At 50.8% G+C, this 18,173-nt stretch overlaps 3 protein-coding genes across 3 annotated transcripts in view; all 3 read right to left on the bottom strand.

Annotated features, from left to right (window-relative positions):
• Positions 1–1,096: 1,096 nt before the first annotated feature.
• ENH_00002000 (hypothetical protein) lies at positions 1,097–1,375 on the bottom strand (the record flags this gene model as incomplete). The annotated part of the gene is made up of 1 exon (XM_013578204.1): positions 1,097–1,375. One exon carries the CDS (start codon positions 1,373–1,375, stop codon positions 1,097–1,099), a length of 279 nt encoding a protein of 92 aa, XP_013433658.1.
• A 5,144-nt stretch (positions 1,376–6,519) lies between these two features.
• On the bottom strand, positions 6,520–11,262 carry ENH_00001990 (hypothetical protein, conserved; the record flags this gene model as incomplete). The annotated part of the gene is made up of 9 exons (XM_013578203.1): positions 6,520–6,932; positions 7,143–7,646; positions 7,897–8,146; positions 8,309–8,452; positions 8,584–8,811; positions 9,057–10,031; positions 10,314–10,549; positions 10,655–10,883; positions 11,209–11,262. The coding sequence occupies 9 exons, from the start codon at positions 11,260–11,262 to the stop codon at positions 6,520–6,522; spliced, it is 3,033 nt and encodes a 1,010-aa protein (XP_013433657.1).
• Positions 11,263–12,947: 1,685 nt separating this feature from the next.
• The window catches only part of ENH_00001980 (arginyl-tRNA synthetase, putative), a gene marked incomplete at both ends in the record, with an annotated part of 5,286 nt that continues 60 nt past the window's right edge, over positions 12,948–18,173 (bottom strand). The window contains 7 exons of the mRNA XM_013578202.1: positions 12,948–13,082; positions 14,617–14,798; positions 15,661–15,837; positions 16,466–16,642; positions 16,994–17,088; positions 17,798–17,923; positions 18,172–18,173. The exon at positions 18,172–18,173 is cut by the window's right edge and continues 60 nt beyond it. Coding sequence (XP_013433656.1) covers positions 12,948–13,082; positions 14,617–14,798; positions 15,661–15,837; positions 16,466–16,642; positions 16,994–17,088; positions 17,798–17,923; positions 18,172–18,173 — 894 coding nt within the window. The remainder of the gene's footprint in view (positions 13,083–14,616; positions 14,799–15,660; positions 15,838–16,465; positions 16,643–16,993; positions 17,089–17,797; positions 17,924–18,171) is intronic.

The raw sequence follows: 18,173 nt of genomic DNA, 5'->3' as shown, positions 1-18,173 counted from the left end.
ACTGTGGGGAGCTGTGGTTCCTTGAACCATTATAAGTTGAAAGATGCGCGGGTTTCAGGCGATGCTTTTAGTCATTCTGCAAGCTTATGTAATCGCTGCAGCGAGTCATGTGGGGCAAGCTTTACACAGTGAATGCCGCATGGGGGGAGCTTGCAATTTAGTGTGTAAGAATCACGCTTTGCAAGCTGTTGTGCTACGTCGCGACACTGAAGTTCAAGTGTATTGAACGTGCTTATTGCGTAGCCTGAAATAAACATCCATAGTAATGATTATTTTACGGTTAACCTCTTGTGAGGTGATGCGCTCTATATAGCGGCGCGGCCTGTCAGGGTCTTAGGCTCCACTAAATGGAGCATTGAGGGATATTTTTAACTGCTTTCAAGGTTTATTACGAGAAAGACTGAGCAGAGTTTAGCCAGCGCCGAGGGTGCCTCACTGAGCAACACGAGACGAGGGATGGTGACACCAGTACTGCAATCTAGATAGCCTTCAAAGCTAACCACTGCCGCTTACACGACTTCATGCACTATATTCATGCCTTTCATAAACGCTTTTGTTTCGATTTTGAGGCAGAAGGGTAGCCGCCACTATAGCGACCCTAGCCTACACGAATTTCGCAAGCATACCAACTCGGTCTATCGTGCTTGTTCGGGCCTTGAGCTCATGTAGCAATTCACCGAAGCCATGGCGTCGTTAAAAATGGGCCAGAAGTCATTCAAATTTTTGCACTTCTAAAGAAGTTGTTTTTTGCATCACTGCTAGCCTTCCTTGTCTTCACCTTGCGCACTGTGGGAGTTTCGTACCTCTGTGCCCGCCCAACAAACGGACCTTGTAGGCCTCTAAATTGTATGACGGGCTTTCCTGTAGGCAAAGTTGCTCACGTTCCTAGCGATAATATTCGCAACCCACAACCGCAAAGTTCAAACAATCTCTTTGCTACGAGCTAGTTGCAGGCCTTCACTGTTTCGAAGGGGAACAGGTGATTGTTCGGGGCTACGAAACATGCAGTTATCTCCCTTTCGCACTGATGGCGTGGTGCATGCGACGCCACTTCCTATTTACGCAGGCGCAGATCAGGTAGTACTGGAGCTCGGGACTAAATACATACAAGGCGTGTGGAAAATGTGAGCTTGAACTGCATTAGAAAACATGCACGCACCGATGCTACAGAGGCACAGAGACCAGCGAAAATGGCTGGTGCATCAGCACGGTAATTCGTATACGAGAGCCAAATATGAGCAGATGCCGTCAGATGTACAAGCTGGCTTGTACGCAAATTCCCCTGCAAGCCCGCAGGCATGAGAAGAAGGCAGGCATACTGCAAAGACAACTTTGTGTAGCAGGAACTCGAAAGCATGCGCTGCAGAACTCGCATCGCTGTTCATCGTGATGAAACCGCCATTATAATCACTTGAAGCGACTATTTTGAAAACAGCTCTGATCCAGCCATCAACCTACGTAATAAGCAAGCACAGGTATCAGGCATTGTTTTGAATTAAGAAAACAGACCTCTTCTCCACCGAAACTACCTGAAATGAACACAACTGAACTACCCCACATTATTTTAAAGACATCCTGTACGGTTACGTGAAGGCTTTGGCTCCTTCATTCGGGATAGAATGTACGTCAAAAGGCTTAGCAGCTTGTAGCAATAAGCTTTTTGTTTAGCCTCAGTAAATGGCGGTAGACAAAACGCAGGCAGAAGCTGTGCGGAAAGCATATTCGTTATTGTTTATATATACACTATAGTTATTTTATATATAGACATTACTTCATCGTACACTCTCCGTCAATTATTCGCCTCAGGGAAGTCGCAGCAGCCGGTTGCTGCGCTCGAATTATTGCATATCCCCACTGTGTGATGCACTAAAATCGGGTCCTGAGTTAAAGAAACGTCAGGTGAGGCGTGGCAGATAGTCCAAAAGATCACGTTTTGCCTAGAGCCCCCAGCAGGGCAGAATGGCCCTTGCTGCAAAGCCAGCACCTGGTCATTTGCAGTGGCCCAAGAGCAATAAAAATCAATAGCATCCATTTCCACGAGTGCTAAAAGCGTGCAACATAGTACATTTATACGGTAGCGATTCAAAGCACGCACTGCAGAAAATAGCTTGCAGGATGTCTGCATGAAAGAAGAATGCAGATGCCTGCATGAAAGAAGAATGCATAAAAGCTATAGGAACCTATGCTTGGGTCGCACTTGCAGAGTCCAGTTCTCTGCATCAACTGCATGGAAACACTGTGGAAGCAAATGGCGCAGCCACGAACGACAAAATGAAATGCATGAAGTCGTTATCCGATTACGTCGGTCAGCCAAAACGGCAGCAGATTTCTTCATGAGAAAAGCTAGATCATCTATGACCAGCAACTTCTTGTTTCCACCAAAACCTCAGCACTTCGTCTTGCTCTACGTTGGTTGGCACTCCTGGTGAACTGCAAGCAGTTGACTACTGCTGCAGTCCTATTCTTCACGCTGTACTTAACCGTTGTAGGGGGGAGGGAGCAACGCTGCAGAAAGTTCCGATAAACAAAGCAGCGCAGCTTCGCAGTAAACAGTCTGTTAAACTTAGTATCTTGCTGCTCGAAGAAAATGCACTCAAATTTCCCATCACCTGCCCTATTCCACATGCTCTTCTTATAGGGTATATGAATTGCAATATTCTTTGGCAGGCTCATTAACTTGTATTATTGGAGCTTTCCATCTGAAATGCAGTCAAGACGAGTAAAATAACACACCCTGCAAATAAAGATCTAGACGAAAGCGTTCAATGTCATCATCGGTCGTCTGCATCTCTATCTTGGCTCCACAACCACGAAGTGCTGCACACATAAAGGACACAGGCAAATAACAGCCAAAGCTGCGTAATGCTGCACATGTAAAGGGCACAGGCAAGCGGAATTGACCAAAGCAACGGCCACGCTGACACTAAAAACAGTTTGCCGCGTCGCAGCAGAGAGGTGCGCAACTTCATAGGAACGCAATTACTTCATGTGAAGCATGTGGGGAACCAACAAAATGCTTCGGCATGGAAAGGGAAGCGGCACATATTCCGCCTTACGTCGTCTCGCCAGAAGTGACTCAAATATGCGCAATACACAAGACTCCAGCTTCCGAGCAAAGCGTTGCAGGCTCTGCAGCCAAGGCGAAAGGGAGAGGAAATGCTGTAACTGATGAGCTAACGAGGCTGTTTGTAAATGTGACAAAAGCGGGAAAACCTGGTTAGTACCCACTAGCGGCATGTATGAGTGTTGGAAAGAGTATTTGCAACACAGATCCCACTCACTTGTGTCCTTGGCCAGGTTGGCTCGGTGTACTGAGCAGGAACACACAGCAGTTCGAACAAAAGATTGGCGGCGAAACAAACCCATACCAATGAAATTCGGCCAAATTTCCCACTAGTGCAGAGCGCTCGTCTGCTCATCTCACCATTTCTTGAGCGGTAAACTCGAACAGGGCAGCGTAAAAAGTTCCTCGAAAACGACCTGTAAATTGCGCATTACACGAAGTCAGCATCAACCAACTATATTAGGTTTGATACGCTTGCGCCTGAATGCCAACTTTTGCAGTTAAGGCGAGCACCGTGACACATCCATGCGCACTGAAAGTTACAAAGGTATCAGGTAGCAGATTGCGTAATCGAAAATCTTTCGAATAGCAGACTTTCAATTCCTTGGCTTATCAGATTAACAAATAGCCAAGAAAAAGAAACTACAGAGTGCACCCATGTTTGCTCCCAAAATTCCATTCTCCAGACTAAACCCATAGCATCAGTTCTTTGCAGCCCTCACGTGTGCGGAGTGGGTAATGCGGCCTTCCAAGACTTCTGAAGAAGGCCATGACGTCGAACATTGTGTTTTTCATCTGAGGCAAGCACAGCACCGCCAGCATTCAACATCCAGCATATGCAGCTTTCCTAGGATTCGCTACGCAACATACCTGACAAATCTGGACAACGCAAGAAGGACCGGCGGTGAGCCACTGCAAGAGTTTCTGCTTTTTCTGGACGCTGCAGACGTACGCTACGGTCTTCGATGCGTGGAAATTTGTATATTAACTGAATGGGCACTTCGAAAGGGTCGAAACGCGGGGGAACCATTAGGGCACCAGTGCGTGAAAGTGTCAATGCGCTCATATCTGCTGCTGGCGAAGCGCCTCTACTATATCTTGGTTGTGCTCCACGGTACACTGGCTCATTGAAACGTTCGCGAACTGGATAACTTTCAGCGTCCTCCTGACCATCATCCATCATAGCTTCTTCATATGATGGGGGTCTCTCGCAATATGGCGGAACTGGCCTTAGAGGGCCTACGTGCTGCCTGTTCCAGCCCCAGTGAGACGGCAACTAAGAAAAAAAAGCAAACTAACACATGCAGTGAGGAGTCATTCACTCATGAATGCTCATCGAGCAGCGGCGTGGCTTGCGAAGAACTAGGAGAGGTTGCTGCTGCCTCATTAAAGAAACTACATGCGAACTAGTTCTCGGCTGCCGTGTTTTGTATGTGAAACTTTGCGCAGCAAATTTTACAAGATCTCTATTGTCGCACTCGGCCAGCAAGCCTCCTTTGCAAGTTCCCATGGGCTTCGCCGCTTTTAATTGCAAGTGCGCAGTGAACAATTAAGAAGGCAATAACGGCCACGGCTACTCCGGAGGCAAGGAGGCTGAAGCTGGATCTTCGGTTGCTGGCCTTCCGCCTGCTTCGCAGGAAATCCCTTTTTAAGTCAATACTTGGATATGTCAAGTACGTCACCCTGATTTCCGGCTGCTCGCTCTCGTTGGCGGCAAACATTTGTGAAGTGGTGAGTCGCTCGAGGTGGTCCGCAGCAGAAACTTAGCACTGCGAGAGAGCGGCAGCGCCGAGAAAATTCGGGTTTCAAGCCCGTTAATGCTTTGGAATCAAACAAAAGAGCGAACTGGGGACGAGGCGAAAGCCAAGTTCCTCATTTAAATCGAGAGTGCGTCTGCGGATGATAATGTTCGGAAGGTCTGGCCGTCCTGCCCCACAGACAAGGGCATTAAATTGAATTTCCTCTTAAGTGGCATCAAAAATGCCTAAATTCGGCCAATTAACAGATTATGCTGGAGCCGTACGCCTCCAGATGCTTCCATGGTCTCGGCAAGGACGCGCTTGCGAGCGCTCTCAATACTTCCTGCCACGAGTTAATTTGACTTCATGAGATGCTTCTAACTGCAAAGAAAATCTGCCTAAAGTCATTTTTTTTCTTTTCTTTTTAACATTTGAACTTCTGCGCAATTATCTGCCGTTGAGGCCGGAACGTAAAATCCGGAACGATCTGGTCTGAATGTGGTCTCGGTGCGACTGGCCGCTCGATCTGTTTCTTCCAAGTAATTGTTCCCGCAAATTTTTACATTGAAATAAGTACTTAAACGCAAATATTTAAGAACTAAATAACACATTTAATACTGAACTGGCGACTGCGGCGGGCCGGAGGCCCACAGAGCTGCGAAGGCTGGAATGGCACAAAGATAAGCAAGGTGCTCGCTGCATTCTGCACACTCCCAAGACATGAAACGAAACTTGCAGGAACATTGGAATTCCGAAGAACGTTAAATACGGGGAGCACCAGCTGAGGTAACCTAATGCCTCTCCCGTGGCAACGACTTGCGTCGCAGAGGAGGAAGGAGCTAAGGATAAAAGCCAGAAAGACGCGAATTTACTCCAATGAACTGCACGCAAAATGCCGAAGACGCGCGGCCAACGGGCACAGCAAGCCCATCATGACACACCAGAGTCAAATTCAACTTTGACGAGTCCCAGCGCACCAATAGGATGCTGTTTCTCCGCGCGCCGTTTCAGAAATAAACTTCAAGGAGTTTCCGATGTTCGCGGATGCCTCCATTTAAAATGGTCTTCGAGCTCCAGTAATGAACAGTTATTCCCTCTGAAGTCTGAAGTAGACTACTAGGATTCAAATGTGAACACGGCGAGTGGAATGTGCAAAAGTGACCTCCGTTAGAAATGAGCAGCAACTTCGTGACTGCAGCACGAGTGCAGCAAGCCTTCTCTGGAGTTTCCCGCTGCAGCAAAAGTGATGGGAAAGCGCCAGCAGCTCCAAACTGCACAAGGCAGCAGCTAGCTAGCAGCTAGCTAGCTGCAGGCGCCCGCAGCTAGCCACGCTAAACACCTTAAGTACAGCTAACCCTACAGCCTGCGATGCCGTTACTAGCCAGCAGGGAAGCAGCAGCAAGAGATGCAAGTTTCTGCAAAAGCAGCAAGATGACTGCGGGAAGTGTTCAAGAAAAATGAGAAACTAAGTTTGCTTGAGGATACAAACAAAAAGGAAAAGATATGTTCAACGCTGCTCTTCAACAAACGCGCTTTCCTCTTTGCAGAGGGAACTTCAGAATAGGTTTTGTATTTCCAACATCAACTTGAACACGTAGGCTAATCCAGCATTCTGCTGCTGTTGCTGCTGCTGCTGCTGCTGCTGCAGCCCCGTGAGAAAGCGGTTGGTGGAGAGTCTTTCCTGGTGACTCAAGCTGCAACTAAGCAGCTGCAAAGCTACAATAGATCTGGCAGGCCCCCTTTTATAACTGGCGCAGCAGCAGCTGCTGCTGCTGCAGCACCCTGTTGCGTTTCGGCCTGCTGCTGCGCGTCTTCAGGCGCAGCAGCAGGCTCAAGCACGGGCGTTGGGGGGCCGCTGTCACCGTCGAGTTTGAAGAACTGCAGGGCTCCCTCTTTTCCTGCTGCTGCTGCTGCTGCTGCTGCTGCTGGAGTGGGTGCAGCAGCTGAACCGCCTGCTGCTGCTGCTCTTGCGGGCCCTGTGGCCGCTGGAAATGAATTGTCAAGGTCACCTGCTTCCCGCTTCTCTTCTGCTTCTGTCGAGGAAATGCTGGGTGCACAGTTTGCTGCTGCTTTTGCTGCTTCCGTCAAAGCAGGAGCACCTTCAGACCGAGAATATGACCTTTCATCCTCTGAAGAGCAGCAGCAGCAGCAGCAGCAGCACAACAACATCACGCACCTTACGAGGCGAACCCGAAGCCACAGTGGCAGCTCTATCCTTTCAAAATGCAGTGCCGCTGCTGCACCAGCGGCAGCAACTGCAGCAGCAGCTGCAGCAGTTATCACAGCAGCAGCAGCTGCAGCAGCTGCAGCAGCTGCGACGAATCAAGGCAGCAGCTCACGGAGTTTGTGAAGGTATGGGGTAGCTTCCTGCTGCACCTGCGTGTACACCGCAGCAATCTCCCGCAGCGCAGCGCGAGCTGCCTGCTCTGCCTCGTGCTTCTGCACGGCATCTGCTGCAGCAGCAGCAGCAGCAGCAGCGCCGGGTGACCCGTCGCTCTGGTGCTGCTGCTGCTTGTGCCGCAGCATTAGTTGCTGCTGCTGCAGCGCGTCCTGCAGCGTGTCTGCATGCGCCTGCAAGAATGACTGGGATTCTGCAAAGGCCGTATCCAGCCGCTGCAGACCTTTAAGGAATTGTCTGTGCAGCAGATGCAGTTGCTGCTGCTGTTCCTCTTGCTGCAGCTCCAGCTCGGCCTCGTCCAGTCCCTCGGCAGCTCCTTGCTGCTGCTGCTGCTGCTGCTGCAGCAAGTCGAGGCTCCGCATGCACTGCCGCAGCGCTGCTGCCTGCTGCTGCACGCGGTTCTTCTCAAATGCAAAGTGACGGCAAACCAAAGTCTGCAGAGAGTCTGTACACCGCAGAGCCACCAGGAAGCAGCAGCAGCAGCAACATTGACAACAGCAGCAGCGGCAGCAACAGCAGCACTAACAGCAGCAGCAGCAGCTGCTCTTGCTGCAGCAGCCTCTCAATGCCCATCTCGTTAACGCAGAGTGCTGCGTTGGTTGCACGTCCATACAGCTGGCTAGCCAGCAGCAGCCGCAGCAGCAGCAGCAACAACAGCAGCAGCAGCAGCAACAACAGCAGCAGCAGCAGCTTACTTTCGAGCTCCTTCGCGTCGGCGTCTGCAACTGCAGCAGAGACTTCTGTTGCTTCGCCGTGTGCTGCTGCTGCGTCCAGTGCAGCCTGCTGAAACAGCACGAGGCTGTCTTTGGCCATCTTCCACTGCTGCTGCTGCTGCTGCTGCCTCCTTTCCAGCTTCCTGCTGCTGCTCTGCTGCTGCTGCACTTCTCTGTGCAGCTGCTCCTCTGCTGCATGCGCTGCCCGCAACGTGTCTTTCACCTTCGCAATCTGCAGCAGCAGCAGCAGCAGCAGCAGCAGCACAACCAAACTGTAGCAGCAAAACACGAAGCAGCAACAGGCAGTCAGGACCAGCCCCCACAAGCACCGGCAAACACGCCTACGTCAGCAGCGGCAGCAGCAGCAGCAGCAGCAGCAGCAGCAGCAGCAAACCTCGGAAAGACAAGTCTCCAGCTGCCGCTGAAGAGACAGTCGCCTCTCCTCCAGCTGCTGCAGCCGCTGCTGCGCCTCCGATCTCCGCGACTCTAAGGAGACAGCCCGGGACACAAGGCCATCAGCTGAGGCTTCAATGTGCTTCTGCAGCAGCAGCAGCAGCAGCAGCAGCAGCAGCAGCAGCACAGAGCCACGAATAAGAGGGAGGTCGAGCGGCAAGCGGAGCTGCTGCCGCAGCATAAGGGAGAGAGCGTGCAGCAGCAGCAGCAGCTGACCCGCAGCTTGTTGAGGAAAGCATCCGATGCTTGCTGCTGCTGCTTCCAGACAAGCATTTGCTGCTGCTGTTGCTGCTGCAGCAGCTTTATGCCCTCCAGCGCCTCTGCTGCTGCTTTGGGCAGCAGCTCGTGCAGCTGCTCCTTCAGCTTCTGCAGCAGCACTGTTTGCTGCAGCAGCCGGGTGCTCGCCCGCAGCCTCATGTTTTGCGGCACAAAGAGCTTTTCTGCCTGCAGCAGCAGCAGCAGCAGCAGCAGCAGCAGCAGCAGAACTCGCCGTGTGAGGTCGGCAGCCACAGCACAGCTGCGGAGCAGCAGCAGCAGCCACGGCTACTCCGGCAGCAGCGAAAACAGCAGCAGCAGCAACAAAAGCAACTCCAGCAGCAGCAGCAGCAGCAGCGACAGCTTCAGGAGCAGCAGAAGGAACAGCAGCGACAGCAGCAGCAGCAGCAGCAGCAGCAGCAGCAGCAGCTAACATCTGCATCCTCAGCAAGGGGTATGTCGCAAGCCTCAATCTTTCTCCCCAAAGCAGAAGCATCTTGCTGCAGTCTTGAGATTTGGTGTTCCAGCCGCTGCAGCTGCTGCCGCCGCTGCAGCAGTGCTGCTGCAGCAAGAACGCCGGACACGCCGCGAGCAGCAGCAACAGAGATGTCCTGCAGCAGCGGCTCTTCCTCCTCCAGGAAGCCTTCAACTGCTGCTTCTGCAGCAGCAGCAGCAGCTCCTGCTGCACCTGCTGCTGCTGCGGCGTTGTTGCTGCCGGAGGCTTCAGCCTCACTTCCGTGCTGACGCTGCTGCTGCTGCTGCTGCTGCTGCAGCGGTGGCGGCGGCGTCGGGGACACTTGTGCTGCTGCTGCATCTCTCTCTGCAGCTTCAGCCTTTGGGTGGCCAGCAGGGGAGAGCTCGTCCTGCTGCTGCTGCTGCTGCTGCTGCTGCTGCTGCTGCTGCTGCTGCTGCTGCTGCTGCTTGAGCACTGCCTGTTCCCTGAGTCTCTTGAGAGCAGTTTCTGTCTCCGAAACAGTAGCAGCAGACAGCAGCAGCGCGTCGAGCAGCCGCAGGGCCTGCTGCGACGACAGCAGCAGCGTTTGCTGCAGCAGCAGCAGCAGCTGCTGGAACAGCAGCTCCAGCTCATCCGGCACTTCTTCAAGGATATCTTCTGGCTGCGGCTCTGCAGCAACAAACTGCAGCGCAGACGCGCCCTTTGCTTCCCCCTGCTGCTGCTGCTGCTGCTGCTGCTGCTGCTGCTGCTGCTCTCCAGGCGCAGCAGAAGGAGACACGGGCTCTTGCGGAGCACCGTGCTGCTGCTGCTGCTGCTGCTGCTGCTGCTGCTGCTGCTGCTGGCGGTGAATCAGCAAGGTGTGCTGCTGCACTCGCGTGAGGATAAGTGCCCTCAGCTGCGGCCGCTTCGCGATGGACCGAAGCAGCAGCTGCGGCGCTGCAGAACGAAACAGCACCTGCAGCAGCAGCAGCAGCAGCAGCAGCAGCAGCAGCAGCAGCAGCTATAAAGGTGCTGCAATGCAGTTTTGTCACTCTGAGCCCGGACCAGCTGCTTCTTACAATCTATACACTCCATCTTTCCCTTTCTCTAGGAACCCTAGACAGCAGCAGCAGCAGCCGCTGCTGCTGCTGCTAATGTTCCTGCTGCTGTTGCTGCCAATATTTCTGCTGTTGCTGCTGCTGCTGCTGCTGCTGCTGCTGCTGCTGCTGCTGCTGCTGCTGACTTCTGTAAAGCTGACCTCTGCAAAGCCAAAGTCGGGACTCAGAAACTTCTGGGGCAGCTGCAGCTCGCGCAGCAGCTGCTGCTCCTTCGAAATTTGCTGCGCGAAATCGCTGCCTGCCCGCTGCTGCTGCTGCTGCTGCTGCTGCGCTGTGGGGTTTGCTGCAGAAGAGCCGTTGCCTGCTGCTTCATGCTGCTGCTGCTGCTGCTGCTGCTCCACGTCACCCGACGGAAAGCGGGGAGCGTCTGAGTTGTCTGCAGCAACAAGAAAGTACCGCAGCAGCATTAAAGAGTGCTTCTACGAGTTTTGCTGCTGCTGCTGCTGCTGCTGCTGCTTCTGTTGCTGCTGTTGCTGCTTACCGTCGTGCTGCAGCAGGGTGGTCCAGATGTGAAGCACACGCTGCAGCTCGTCTGGAGACCTGACGTTTGCTGCTTGCTCCTCCAGCAGCAGCAGCAGCTGCTCTGCTGTCAGTCCTTCAAAAGCAGCAGCAGCAGCAGCAGCAGCATGCTCCGTGCCTCCCCCCAAAATCAGCAGCACATCTCGCGCGCGAGATAAAAGGGCTGTGCCCGACTGAACAGAAGAAGCTACCTGCAGCAGCAAACACCAGCCGCTGCAGCTCGCAAGTTGCAGTTCGCAAGCAGCAGCAGCAGCAGCAACAGCAGCAGAAGCAGCAGCAGCAGCAGCAGCAACAACAACAACAACAACAACAACAACAGCAAAAGCAACAGAACCAGCGAAGCACTCGACCAAGCAGCAGCAACAGCAGCAGCAGCTATGCATCCGAGCGGAAGAACAGCAAAAACAATGCTGACATGTACAGCAGGGCCATTTGTCGCAGCAGCAGCAGCAACAGCAGCAAAATGAGCAGCAGCAGCAGCAGCAACAGCAGCAAAATGACCAGCAGCAGCAGCACCTCATCTGCCTTCTTCTTAACCTTGCTAAAGGACTCCGTGATGCGGCCCCACATGTTTGGCAGCAGCAGCAGCAGCCCTGGGAGGGGCTCCGGCTAAATGCCTCTGCAGCTTGTCTGAGAAGCAGCAGCAGCAACAAGCAGCAGCAGCAGCAGCAGCAGCAAAATCGGCAGCAGGCAACGGAACGGCCTGCAGGCGGGTGGAGAGAAGAGTCGCAACACAGAAGGCAGCAGCACAGAGGCTGCATCAGGCTGCGCTAGGCGTTGAAGTGATGACTGCTGCTGCCGCTGTTGCTGCTGCTGCGGCTGCTGCTGCTGCTGCTGCTGTTGCTGCTGCTGCTGCTGCTGTTCCTGCTCATCCTGCGTGCCACCGCGCCCAGGCGAAGTGTGTGTCCTCTAAATGAAACTGGCAGAGCAACCTTCGTGGCTGCTGCTAGTTTTGTGGTTGCTGAGGTGTACGTACAGTGGAGCGCAGTCGAAACCGCCTCGGCAGCGCCGCCGGAGCAGCAGCAGCAAGCGGGTCGATTTGTGCGTTTCCAGCCTTTAATTCTTTCAGCAATTGAAGGAAAATAAAATTAAAATCCAAAAATAAGGATTTTAAGTCAAGAAGCCTCGCTTAACTCGCCTGGGCAAAGCCGACTAAGGACCAGGAGAGGCAGCAGCTGCTGCAGACAGCAGCAGCCCCGTGAGCTGTACGTACACTGGACCAGCAAAACTCCTCCAAATGTTAGATAGAAATTCAATTAAATGCAAAATAGCATTTTCGCATTTGTACGAATTCGCAATTTCGCTTTCTTTTCTGCGCAGCAGCTGCAGAAACTGCTGCTGCTGCTGCTGCTACTGCTCCTGCCGCTGCTGCTGCTGTTCCTGCTGCTGCGGCTGCAGTTGTGTCTGCTCGAGTACAGCTGCAAAAACAGCAGCAGCAACAGCAGCAGAAGCACCTGCTGCTGCTGCAGCAGCAGCAGGCAGCAGCTGCTGCTTATTTCTGCTTTGCTTCCGCTTCCGTTTGCTTCCTTGCGCTGCTCCGGGTGTCTAGACAGCTAGTCAAGTTGAATCCCTAATCTGCTCGCTTTGGAATTTCTTTTCCAGATCAATTTCTGTGGCTGCAAAGGCCCTTTAAAACAAATAAATAAATAAATAAATAAATAAATAAATAAATAAATAAATAAATAAATAAATAATTTTTTTTTATTTTCAAAATGCACAAATATGCTTTTCATAAACCCCAGTTGCCCTCTGCTGCTTCGGACGAAACACCTAGCAGTGCTGTTTCAGCAGCAGCAACCGCGGCAAAAGCAGCAGCAGCAGCAACAACGGCAGCAGCAGCAGCAGCAACAGCAGCAGCAGCAACAGCAGCAGCAGCAACAGCAGCAGCTCGCCCAGCCAAAGGAAACTTCTTGTCAATTCTTTCTATTCGCCACACCAAACTAAAAAACCGCACAAGTCCAGCCTAGTCAGGCAGCTAGCCAGGCACCTCGTTGGCTAGCTAGCTAGCTAGCTAGCTAGCCAGCTAGCTAGCCAGCTAGTTGGCTAGCTATCCAGCTAGCTGGCTAGCTAGCCAGCTAGGCAGCTAGACAGCTGGCTAGCCATCAGCAGATGCTTGAAAAGGCAGCTAGCTAGGTAGCTAGCTAGCCAGCTAGCTAGCTACCTAGCTAGCCACCAGCAGCTGCTTGAGCAGGCAGGCCCAGGCCAGGCTGCAAGCGAGCTAGCCGTACGCCGTGTCCCCGGGCCCGTGTCTGCTGCTATTGCTGCTGCTGCTGCCGCTGCTGCTGCTGCCGCTGCTGCTGCTGCCGCTGCTGCTGTTGCTGCCGCCGCTGCTGCTGCTGCTGCTGCTGCTGCTGCCGCTGCTGCTGCTGCTGCTGCTGCTGCTGCTGCTGCTGCGTCCACCCGTCAGGTAGTTAGGAAGCAAAGCGAAAGAAAACCGTCAGTGAAGAAGCAGACAAAGAAAATGCATTTAAAGGATTAAATGGATTACTTGTGCTGCAGCAAATTAAATGGATTACTTGTGCTGCAGCAAATTAAATGGATTACTTGTGCTGCAGCAAAAGGCGCTGTTGAATTCACAAATAGAATTCCAGAAAACATAAATGCGCATTTGCGTGTCTGCATGCAGGGTTTACGTACACTGTGTTTGTTTCGCTTTTTACATAATTAATTGTATTTAATTAATTGCATTTTATTTTTTATTTTTAATATATTTTCATTAACTTCTGTGCGCGCATTTATACATATATACAAATACGCGTTATATATATATATATATATCTATATATATATATGTATATATATATATGTATATATATATGTATATTATGATATTTATATGTACACATATATATATCTATATTATGTATATATATATACACAATATATATATATATATATATATATATATATTGTATATATATATGTATATATATTCATAATATAATGTAATATGAAATATATTTGCAGTTAAATTTGTTTTTAGTTGCACAGTTGCATATGTACGAATGCGCATTTCTGTGTACATACAGCACATTTACTTGCATATATGTTTATTTGTAAATATATTTATTCTGCATAATAAATATAAATATATATTTTGGCATTTTTGGTTTTTAAGAATCCAAACTGAATATAAATATATATTTTGGCATTTTGGGTTTTTAAGAATCCAAACTTCCACAGATACAAAACGCATGCTGCATGCATTTATAAATATATATATTTATCCATATTTGGTTTACATAAGCCACTGATTAATGCACTTTCCGAAAATTTCGAAAACATGTAAACTTGCATGCATGCATCCATGCATGCAAATGCCATTTGCATGCATGCATGCATGCATGCATGCATGCATGCATGCACTCGCGGTGTCTGTACACTCCAGCGCATGCGGCCAAGTCAGTTCTCATTCATCGAATTGGCATTTTTCGGATTTTTTTTGAATTTCACATTTTAAATGGATAAATAGAATAATCAAGCATTCTCCTGCTGCAGCAGCAGCTGCAGCAGCAGCTGCAGCAGCAGCAGCAGCAGCAGCAGCAGCATTTAGTTCGAGAAATGGCATTCTTAGATCCGCTGCAGCGGGGTAATCCCAAGAATAAAGAAAGCAGTTTCCAGCACTTTCCGCGTGGCTTCGCACAGCAGCAAACGACTTTGCTGCGTCTCTTCTTCAGAATCCAAAACTTTCAAATTCATATAAAAGTCCGAAAACAAACAAGTGGTTTTGTAGACAAACTCCGCCAGCCTGCAGCCACCCACACGCAACGCGACCCCACACTTGCTGCTGCTGCTGCTGCTGCTGCTGCTGCTGCGGCTGCGGCGGTGGCCGCGGCCCCTGCTGCTGCTGCTGCTGCAGCAGCAGCAGCGGCTGCGGCGGTGCTGCTGCAGCTGTGCTGCTGCGGGCAGGGCTGCACCTGTTACTTCTAGTGCTACTGCTGCCGCTGCAGCTGTACTTTCTGCTGCTCTTGCTGCTGCTGCTGCTGCTGCTGCAACTGCTTGCCTGTGCAGCAGCAGGTCATCCAAAATGCCAAAGACAACATCAGGAAACTGCAGCAGCAAAAAGGCCAGCTGCCGCTCGCTGGGCTCTTTGATTTTTAAAGCGCCTGAGGCAAAAAGAAAAAAGAAAAAAATTAAAAAAAACTAAAAGGAGTTTTAACAAACTGCAGCAGCAAACGAGCTCCTGCTTGCGCCAGCTGAAGCAGCAACAGCAGAAACAGCAGCAAGAGCAGCAGCAGCAAAAGCAACAGCAACACGAGCAGCAGCAGCAAGAGCAGCAGCAACAACAGCAGCAGCAGCAAAAGCACTAGCAGCAAAAACAGCAGCAGCAAGAGCAGCAGCAGCAAGAGCAGCAGCAGCAGCAGCAGCAGCAGCAGCAGCAGCAGCAGCAGCAGCACTTGGTGGTAGGGTTTTGGGGTCGACCCCCGCCTTTCTGAAGATGGCGCAAATCCTCGCATAGGCGTAGAGTAGATACACCGCAGTATTCCCTGAACATTTCATCAGCAGCAAAAAGTAAAAGAAGTTCGCAGCAGCAGCAGCAGCAGCAGCAGCAGCAAAAGCAGCAGCAGCAGAGCGCTTTAGGGATTCAATGCGCATGCAGCCTCTTTAAGTTGCAGCACTATTGAGCGTTGAGTTTATCTTTGCTCTTATCTCTTTAAAAGTGTTTTAAAGGCCCTTTTAAAATTGATAAGCGTTAGAGATGTACATAAACCCCAAACCCTAAACCCTAAACCCTAAACCCTTCAAACAGCGAAGCTTAAAAGAGCTGCTGCGGCGCTGACGGGTGTTTGCAGCTAGCCGCGTGAGAGCCAGACAGCCTCGGCCTTCTTTAACCCTAAATTAGGGTTTAAACCCCCAATTTGGGTTTAAACTTTACATGAGGGTTTAAACCTTAAGTTAGGGTTTAGGCCCTAAAAATGCGTTAAAACCCTAAATTAGGGTTTAAACCCTAAACTAGGGTTTACGCACCCCGCGAGTCCAGCATGCGGTCGTAAGAAAACTGGTAATCGGTGGTTCTGTTTTGCTTCAAGTCGAAATACTTCACTGCGGAATACCCCAGCACCTGCGCCCTCTTATCTAGATCAGCAGCAGCAGCAGCAGCAGCAGCAGCAGCAGCAGCAGCAGCGTCGTCTGCTGCTGCTTCTGCTGCAGCACACACAAACGGAAAGCCGGAAGGCAGCAGCTGGCAGCTCAAGCAAACTCTAAACCACAAACCCTCATTTCCAAACCCTAAACCCTGCAGGGTTTCAGCGAAAAGGCCTCTGCGCTGCTCAACAGCAGCAGCAGCAGCAGCAGCAGCAGCAGCAGCAGCAGCAGTAGTAGTAGTAATAGTAGCTTCTCTACGTATAGCGATAACCTTGAGAAAACCTAAGTTCTAAACCCTAAACCCTAAACCCTAAGCTCTAGGCTCTCGTAAGCAGCAGAAGGCTGGCCCCAGCGGCAGCAAAGAAAAACAGATAAAGAAGAAATTCCTTAAGCCATAAACCCTAAACCCTAAACCCTAACCCTCTGCGCCCCCAAAACCGCTCCCCAGCCCGTCCAAACCCTCGCCGTCCCGTGCACCAACCCAAACCCTAAACCCTAAACCCCACGTCCCAAACCCTAAACCCCAAACCCTAAACCCTAAACCCCAAACCCCAAACCCTAAACCCCAAACCCCAAACCCCAAACCCTAAACCCCAAACCCTAAACCCCAAACCCCAAACTCTAAACCCCAAACCCTAAACCCTAAACCCCAAACCCTAAACCCTAAACCCTAAACCCTAAACCCTACCCTGTTCCTCCGCGGCGCGGCGCTGCAGCTCCTCCTTGGCCCTGGAAACTGCCTCATCCAGCAAATCGACAAGTCTCACAACTTCTCCACTTCGGGTTTTGAATTTCTTTCCGTCGAAACCCTGAACCACTCCGAAACCCGCGAAGCAGCAGCGCTGCGGGCCCGGAGTGTACCACCCTAAGGCGCAAACCCTAAACCCTAAACCCTAAACCCTAAACCCCAACCCCTGCACCCTAAGCCCGGAACCCGGAACGCGCAACACAGCCTCAAACGCAGGCCCGTAACCCTAGACCCTAAACCCTGAGCTTTACACTGTTATGCTAGCCTGAGACATAAACCCTAAACCCTAAACCCTGCTAAACCCTAAACCCTAAACCCTTGACACTAAACCCTAGAGCTCCAGTTCGGAGCCTGAAAACTGCACGCGAGCCGAAACCGCCCCGCTTTGCAGGCACGAAGGAATGCACGCGAAACACTGACCAATCGAGGGTTTAGGGTTTAGGGTTTAGGGTTTAGGGTTTGGCACACCTGCCATTTTGGCGGCTTCGAAGAGTTTCATGAAATGCTCTTCTTGGCCCATATCGGTCACGTAGATGAGCCAGTCATTCTTGCAAGTTACCAGTCTAGAAAGCAAAGAAGCAAATAAAACAAATAAAAATAAATAAAAGTAAATAAAAATAATAAATAAACAATAAATAAATAATAAATAAATAATAAATGCGAGATTATAGAAAGAAAAATCAAAGAAAGACGCGGCGGGAACTGGAAAACCCTAAAACGGTGTTTCGTGAACTTGCACTTGTTCATTTCCAGATTTGACTCGGCTAAAAGAAATTAAATTCAAAAACCCTTTTTTAAAATGTTTTTGAATTTAATTTATTTTAATTGAATTAATTTCATGAAGTTCATCAAGTTTGCCAACTGGACTTGGCCTCTAAATCATTTTCATTTCAAGTTTTCTTGAATTCATGGAAAGCACCATTTCAGAAACTTTTCCTTTTTAAATTTGATTACAAACATTTTAATTTAAAATATTTTATATTCTAAAATTTTCCCCAAGAAATCGAATGAAAACACACACAAAACCAGCAGCAGCAGCAGCAGCAGCAGCAGCAGCAGCAGCAGCAGCAAGAGCAGCAGCAACGAGAGCAGCGATAGCAAAAGCAGCACCAGCAACATCAGAAGTAGCAGCAGCAGCAGCAAGAGCAGCATTAGCAACAGCAAGAGCAGCAGCAGCAGCAGCAAGAGCAGCATTAGCAACAGCAAGAGCAGCAGAAGCAGCAGCAGCAGCAGCAGCAGCAGCAGCAAAGACCAAAAGTACAACAACCCCACCTGTGTCGAATGGCAGCCAAGTCTGTGGAGTCATAGCCATAACCCCCATCTCTCTTTACAGCCATTAGCGGCACAGGATTTGCTGCTGTGAAGAGACACAAAGCTCCGTCGCTCTCCTGCAGCAAGCTGCAGCAGCAGCAGCAGCGCAGCAGCAGCAGACGAACCAGCTGCAGCAGCAGCAGCAAGAGCCGCAGACGCAGCAGCAGCCGCAAGCGTTGCTGCTTGCTTTTTGTCTTTCAATTCTTAAACACAAGCACGAGTGCAGCAGCAGCAGCAGCAGGAGTTGCTGCTTCCTGTCCGTCTTTCAACTCTTGAATAACAGCACCACTGCAGCAGCAGCAGCAGCAGCAGCAGCAGCAGCAGCAGCAGCTTACTT

The sequence above is a fragment of the Eimeria necatrix genome, genomic scaffold (assembly GCF_000499385.1).
Source record: "Eimeria necatrix Houghton genomic scaffold, Enh_scaff105, whole genome shotgun sequence".
Taxonomy (NCBI): domain Eukaryota; phylum Apicomplexa; class Conoidasida; order Eucoccidiorida; family Eimeriidae; genus Eimeria; species Eimeria necatrix.
The sequence above is the reverse complement of the archived record's forward strand: the minus strand, read 5'-3'. Positions and strand labels throughout refer to the sequence as shown.